Here is a 6663-nt window from a genome sequence, read left to right on the forward strand (position 1 = left end):
CTGCCTGCCAGGCCCGGCCCGCCGCCCGCCAGCGCCCTCTAGCTTCCCGAGCTGCGCTCCCGGCTCCGCTCGGGCCTCGCTTCGGTCCCCACCCCTCTTTGGGCCAGGCCCGCACTCCTGGCCGCGACCAGTCTCCCGTCGGAACTCTCCAGCGGGTTTCTCCCTAGCGTCTCTCTCCCCGTGTACCGTTTCCCCGTCTCCCCTTCCAGTCTGACCTCACCTTTCCTCAGCTAAGTGGTTTGAGATCTCCAGTGTAAACAGGACTCTCCGGGGAGCCTGCTCCTGTCGGCCCCTCCCCTCGAAGCCGGACCGCCTCTTGCTTCTCTCCTAGGACAGCTACTGCCTATTTTCTCATTCCCTCTTTTCTTTCCATCCATATCCATTCCTTCCTCTATGGCCTTCAGCTTCCTTTTTTCTCCATAGCTCCTCTCTAACCTCTTCCCCCACAGTTAAACAATCTTGAGTCCCTAAAATCAGAAGCGGGCGGGAGCAGCGTTCGAAAAAGCCTCAGCTCAGCGGTTACATGGCCTTGCATGGAGTCGTCCTTGCTCCCATCAGCTCCTTTCCCTGGCCCCATCCTTTTGCTCTTGCCTCTCTTCCAGCCTTCCTCTAATTTCCCTGGGGAACCTGCTGAGCGTCGCTTGGGGAAATTAATTTGGCCAGAGCTTGGAGGGCTAGGTAACCTTGGGGGTGGGGGTTGCTGAGGAGGTCACAGAGGTCTCTTGGAGGCCTGCGAAGTGAAAAGGGGAATCGGTGGGATTAAAGGCAGTGGGAGAGAGGGGCTACATGTGAGATCTGACAAGGTGTTCCGTGTGGCCCTCCGGTGGGCTGTGCGGTGGCATGTGACTTCACTGAGTAGGTGTCTTTGTATGTCTGAAATCCAGTGAGTGTGTGGGACTGCCCGTGTCAGCTACATGTGTGCGTGTGGAGACGTAGATGTTCTGGAGCCATGTATTCTTTGTGAGTGCTGAGCGGCTCCACTGTGCTCTTGTGTTGTCTCAAGAGTGCCAGAATGTCCAAACACCAGGCCATGTGTCTCCGGGTCGCGTGGGCGCTCCTCTGTAGCTGTGTGTGAATTGGTGTCAGCCTGTGTCAGTGTGTGTGTGCTGTGTTGAGTAAATGAGGCCAGGCCAGGGAGCTGCTTAGCGCAAGACCTGGGTTACATACCGTCCTGGAAAAGGGATCATGGAAGGACAGTGACCAGAAGGACATGACAGGGAGGAGAGGGCCCAGCCCCTTGTACTTTGGTCTCTGGTAGTCTCTCCCTCCCTGGCACTTTCCCTCCCTCCCCCCATCAGTCCAGATGAGAAACTCAGGCCAGAGCCTCGCAGACCTGGTGCTGGGGCCCGGAGAGTAGCTGACTAACTCCTGGCTCTCCAGCCCCGGGATGGAGGGGGAAGCCCACCAACCAGTAGAAGTGCTATATCTGCCATGTGGCAAAGAAATGAGGACAACCAAGTGGCACGAATAAACGTAGCTAAGTGGGAGGGTCAAGCATTCTGTGTTCCCTTGAAAGAGAAAGGAATTGGGTGTCCCTTTAGGCCACCCATTGGCACCAACCCCCTCTCCTATCCCCAGTTTCGTTCCAGAATAGACATACTCTCCCAGAGTGATCTCACACAGAAAACTTCCATCTGCATGGAATCAGATACACAGAGTTGCACACCAGCACCAGATCGGATCACCTGGAGACACTGTTGCTTGGTGCCTGCCAAGGGTGGAGTGGGGAGAGGACTGGAATCGAAATTTGGAGGGCTGGTGCGTCCAGAGAGGGGACTCTCAGGAGCATCTCCCTCTGCCACATCAGAATAGGACATCAGGGTGTTACCTGCTGAGGTTTTGGGGTGAAGAAGAGAGGGACAGTGTAGAGTGAGGGTCTTCTCTTCTGGTTTTTTCACTATCTGTATTCCTGTCCCAGCCCAGACACAGACCTCTCCCACGCTCCCACTTTCTCTCTTCTATGTTTTATCCTGCTGGACCTGTATCCCCTGGAAGTGGTTACTTCTACCCTTCCACCACACCATGCACACTCCACAGACAGGTGGTAGGAAGGAGGAAACTACTTAAACTTTAAACTTTTTGCGGGGAGGGGGGAATGGGAAAAAGTGAGAGGGGGTGCCAGGAATCAGGCTAGGATCCTCTCCCTATTCCTGTGGTGTTTGCCCAAGTAGGGGCCTTGAGGATTCTGGAGACGCACAGACGGGAAAACAAAGGCTTGGGAAGCTGGGAGGGATGCCCAGGAGAGTACCAGGAAAAGGCCCCAGAGGTAGACAAAAGGCAGAGCAGGGCAGGCAGTGGAAGGGAGCAGACAAATGAGGTGAGGGACCCCTGAGGAGGGGGTGGAGCATCTGGGCTGGAGCAGATGGAGGGGATTTGCTTTGCTGAGCTGAACTCTTCAGGTGGTGAGGTTTAGAACTTGATGGAGATGGTGAGCAGTTACCTGGTCCACCTAGTCTCCCCTGAGTCTTGGAGAAGGTGTTTGGTCTTAGCCCTTAGGTGGCCTTAAGGACCCTGGGACCTCTGTTCTAACTCTAAGCTGCTGTGGCCACCTCCATTTCACAGTCCTCTAAGATCACTGCAGATCATATGTGGTGAGAGAAAGGTGACCTCTTTCTCTCTTGCAGGACCTGAAGGAGAAGAAGGAGAAGGTAGAGGAGAAGGCCAGCCGGAAAGAGCGAAAGAAAGAAGTAGTGGAGGTGCTGAGGGCGTCTGGCAGGCAGGGGGTTGTGACCACACCTGCTCACCATCCCAGCTTCAGTTACCTATAAGGGGCTGGGTCCCATCTTCCCTCTGACTCCTCCCATCCTCCCTGCCCCGTCCTTTGGGCCCTCCCAATGCCCCTTGCCATCAGTGGTGATGACAGGTGGAGGCAGATGGCCTTCTTGACACTGCTTCCTCTCCTGGTCCCCACAGGAGGAGGAGAACGGAGCTGAGGAGGAGGAAGAAGAAACTGCTGAGGATGGAGAGGAAGAGGATGAAGGGGAAGAAGAAGGTGGGGAAGGGCAGGGAGGCTGGGCTCCAAAGAACAGTCAGGGTGGGTTTGAAGACCTGAAGCAGGGTTGAGGGCGACCACAGGGGTTCTGCTGGAGCTTCCTCCTTCCCCAATGACCCATTTCTGGCTCCTCAGATGAGGAAGAAGAAGAAGATGACGATGAAGGGCCGGCGCTGAAGAGAGCTGCTGAAGAGGAGGTTTGGGCTGGGTTGCGGGGCCTGAGGGGCTGTCAGGGATGCAGCAGGGGCTGGGAGCCCTTTGGATTTGGACCCAGAGCCCTGTGGTGCATGGGAGGGGCCAGACCCGGGGAGGTCTGTCTCCCATTTGACAACTACCCCAACCCTTTTCCTCTCCACAGGATGAAGCTGATCCCAAGCGGCAGAAGACAGAAAATGGGGCATCAGCATGAGCCCCCTGCCAAAAGGGCTGGGGTGGGAAGCCCTTCCAGGGCCTGACGGTGGGGGCAGGAACAGACGAGTGCAGCCACTCTTCACCTGGCTCCTTGCTCTGGGCCCTGCATCAGAGCTGCCACCTTCTTTCTCCCCAGCCTTCTCATGTCCACCTCTCCAGACACTGCCCCTCCATCCTCACTCTGCCATCGTTCCACCTCCTGACCTGTTCCATCTGAGCTCTCCAGCTGGTCCCCAGTTCCCCTCTCCTTTTCCTTGCTCTCTTCCTCCCTTCATCTCCCCAGCCACTCCCCTCCTGGTAGCCTCTCTTTCCTAACCTCTGTATCCAAGCCTCCTATCCTGCCCGTCCCTACACTGCCTGATCCCTGGGTCTCCCTCAGATCCCCTTCTCTCAGACAGCGCCAGGCCGGGGTGGGGCCGGGGCCAGGGTTGGGACCGAGCCCCACAGCTGCCCCTCCTCACCTTTTTTGTATAATTTAATAAAGAAATGGTCGCGCTTCTGTTTTTAACCTGTCTCCTGCTTTCCCGGGGCAGAGGGAGGAGGGTGGCTACATTACGTTCTGCCAGGACCCTTTCCTTCTTTTAAAAATCACCACTTTACCACCCACTGCTCAAGAAGACAAGGTCAGCACTCCACCGGTAGACACGGAGTACAGCTTCTATGAGAGCTGATTGTTGGCTTTTGAGGGATGCTCCCCTGTAGCAATACACACTTCCCTACTAACCCACATTAGGTCTAGACACTGCTGAGCCCAGTGGAAAGCTACCAGCCCTATTGTGCTGAACCAGGCAAAGAAACAGCCTCAGAAACAGGAAGTCCCACCCCTGCAATGGGAGAGGGCCGAGAGGCCTGGGTCTCATTCTCCCAGAACCCAGAGTGAGAGTTGTCTGGCATCAGAACTGCTCCTCTGAACAAATGAGCTCCTGGTCAAGCAGGGGACAACTCTAGGGCCTCTCGTGGTTCCCAGGCTGGTTGCAAGTACTTGGCACCTGCCTGCCACCTTTCTTGGCCGGGTTGGGTGGGTAGCAAGAGTTCCTGACTGGCAGTGTCAGGCTTCTTTCCAACAGGTTTTCTAGAGTTTTATCTTGCAGGATTTCAGCGTTTCTCTGTCACTTTCCCTATCAGTTCAGAACCTCTGGATTGGGAGCAGCTGTTGAGTACACAGGGGTTTGAACTAGGGCAAGGTGTGTGTGACTCTGATTCTTCCCAAAAGACACCCATAAATCACCCAGGGTCGGGACCACACACACAGCTTTTGTCTTCACACACCGTAACTTTGACCTTGGCAAATTATTTAATCTCTGAGGCTGCCTCAGTTTCCTCATCTGTACAATGGAGATAACATCAGATTTCACGAGTTATTGTATGTAAAGTGTCCAATACAGTTCCTAGCACATAGTGAAGGTTCAACAAAACTTAGTTATTATTTTCCCTGGGCTTGCTTGGGATGCCATTCCCCAGACCTACATCTTTCAGGGTCCAGTAAAACTTTCTACCTTATGCCCAGGAGACATTGGATAGTGGAGGGGCAGGTCTACAGAGGTAGCGGAGTACTGGGAGGTTAAAGGAATGAGGGAAGGGATAAATACCAAAGAAAGGGCTGGCCAGGAAGAAAATGTGAATGCTGGAACTGACAAGGGAGGCAGCTTACAGATGGGCCAGCAACAAGTTCCAGGCAGAAATGGTTTGGAGAGAAGGGCAGAAGGTCCCAGGAAAAGGATCAGTCAGGGTGGTGAGGGAGGGTGTGGAGGGGGTGGTGGGGACACCCAGAACTGAGGAAATAAACAAGGGGAGTGCCACCACAGGGGTGGAGGGTGATGCTGCTGGGAATCAGCCCCCTCAGACTTTCCACTGCGAAGCGAAACCGTGAGCCCTGGGGTGTGTGGGGGGGCAACGGGGAGGGGAAGTGGGGAAGGTGGAGGGAAGGCAGAAGGACAGGGGCAAGGGCCCTGGGAGCAGCAGACCAGCCTCCTAGCTCAAGATAGCCGCTTTGCCTCCACTCAGCTCTGCCACTGCCCTGCCCCATTCCTTGGGACCCACCCCCACCCCTTCCCGGCTGCTTGATCTGGCCAGCTTTCCTCTGGATTCCAGCCTCTGGCCATTGGTTCCTCCCCTCCTTCTCCAGGCCTCTGTCCCTGTCCTTCTTCCTCTAGATTCCCTCCCTCCACCTCCCTCTTTGTAGAACCTCTCTTTCGTCTGGCCGTCTCTCCCCACTTTCTGACCTCTTCCCTTTGGAGGGCTCACTGTGGCCCAGGCCTAAGGGGAGATGGGGAAGGCTCAGTTCCTGGTCTTGCTGCTTCTGCAACTGCTGTGGGTGGCTTCAGGTAAGGTGGAAATGACTCTCTGGGAGGGCTGACCTCCGGAACCACAGGATGGGGTCAGCGGGGATCTCTGGATTGACCGTATAGATGCCAAGGTCCTTAGCTTGGGTGGAGTCTTCTTATGCCTTGCTTGGGACAGTCTTTCAGCCCCAAAGCCTCTCTTCAGGCTCTCCCTTGGCAGGGAAGGGGCAGAAACCCTGGTTTTCCTCAGGCTCCTTGACTACTCCTAAGTCATTTGGCTCATGGCCCCTCCCCTCAGCCTCTCACCCAGTGGAGGCTCCAAGGCCTGGGGCAGAGGTCTCGGTGGTGTGGGCCCAGGAGGGTGCTCCTGCCCAGCTCCCCTGCAGCCCCACAATCGCCCTCCAGTCTCCCAGCCTTCTGCGAACAGGAGGGATCACTTGGCGGCATCTACCAGACAGGTATGCACCTCAAACTTGGGAAACAGAACTCTCAAATCCAGCAGCAATGGCATCCAGATTCGCAGCCCAAGGCCCAGGCCAGCATCCTGTCTCTTCCCCTGATCTGTCAGTCCTTGTGAAGCCAGTGGCCAGCCTCCCCTGCCACTATGCACCCTAGGCCTTTCCTCCTCTGCATCACTACTGCGACTGCTCCCCTCATCCCTGCATCCTATAGGATGCTTGCCTCTCCAGCAGGGGATGGTGCTGGCGTAACACAAGGGGGAACAGGAACAGGGATGTTAGTGGTCAAGAGATCTTTCCTTTGGGTGGGCTTCCTCATCCTCAAAGTGAGGTGGGACTACATCTTCCCTGAGACTTCTTTCCCCTCAATGTCTTCATCTCATCTTTCTCTCCCGAGCCCAGCTGGCCCCTGGCCCATGGCCAGCGCCCCGCGGCGCCCTCCCCCTACACGGTGCTGAGGCTGACGCCCGGGGGCCTGCGCAGCGGGCGCCCGCCCCTGCAGCCCCGAGTGCAGCTGGAA

At 56.2% G+C, this 6663-nt stretch overlaps 2 protein-coding genes across 4 annotated transcripts in view; both read left to right on the top strand.

The window, feature by feature from the left end:
* The first annotated feature begins 728 nt into the window (after window positions 1-728).
* PTMS (parathymosin) lies at window positions 729-3911 on the top strand. 3 transcript variants are annotated; one of them, XM_025048725.1, is made up of 5 exons: window positions 729-1758; window positions 2625-2696; window positions 2914-3034; window positions 3128-3189; window positions 3351-3911. In XM_025048725.1, the coding sequence occupies exons 1-5, from the start codon at window positions 1432-1434 to the stop codon at window positions 3399-3401; spliced, it is 633 nt and encodes a 210-aa protein (XP_024904493.1). In that variant the 5' UTR covers window positions 729-1431; the 3' UTR covers window positions 3402-3911. The 3 variants fall into 3 exon arrangements, with proteins under 3 accessions (XP_024904493.1, XP_024904494.1, XP_006914703.1); XM_025048726.1 differs by having other exon boundaries at window positions 734-1704; XM_006914641.3 differs by having other exon boundaries at window positions 735-1758; window positions 2914-2992.
* Window positions 3912-5337: 1426 nt separating this feature from the next.
* Window positions 5338-6663, top strand: part of LAG3 (lymphocyte activating 3) — a 5382-nt gene continuing 4056 nt past the window's right edge. Inside the window, exons 1-3 of the mRNA XM_006914713.2 lie at window positions 5338-5727; window positions 5996-6143; window positions 6546-6651. Of these exons, the coding sequence (XP_006914775.1) occupies window positions 5670-5727; window positions 5996-6143; window positions 6546-6651 (312 nt within the window). The 5' untranslated portion in view covers window positions 5338-5669. The remainder of the gene's footprint in view (window positions 5728-5995; window positions 6144-6545; window positions 6652-6663) is intronic.

The sequence above is a fragment of the Pteropus alecto genome, unplaced genomic scaffold, assembly GCF_000325575.1.
Source record: "Pteropus alecto unplaced genomic scaffold, ASM32557v1 scaffold94, whole genome shotgun sequence".
In the NCBI taxonomy this organism is placed as follows: domain Eukaryota; kingdom Metazoa; phylum Chordata; class Mammalia; order Chiroptera; family Pteropodidae; genus Pteropus; species Pteropus alecto.

Excerpts from the sequence above, each read along its gene's own strand:
- PTMS (XM_025048725.1), top strand. The coding sequence starts at position 1,432 with ATGTGGCAAAGAAATGAGGACAACCAAGTGGCACGAATAAACGTAGCT. Across the intron at positions 2,697-2,913 it reads GAAAGAAAGAAGTAGTGGAG|GAGGAGGAGAACGGAGCTGA; the intron begins GTGCTGAGGGCG and ends TGGTCCCCACAG. Across the intron at positions 3,035-3,127 it reads GGCTCCAAAGAACAGTCAGG|ATGAGGAAGAAGAAGAAGAT; the intron begins GTGGGTTTGAAG and ends CTGGCTCCTCAG.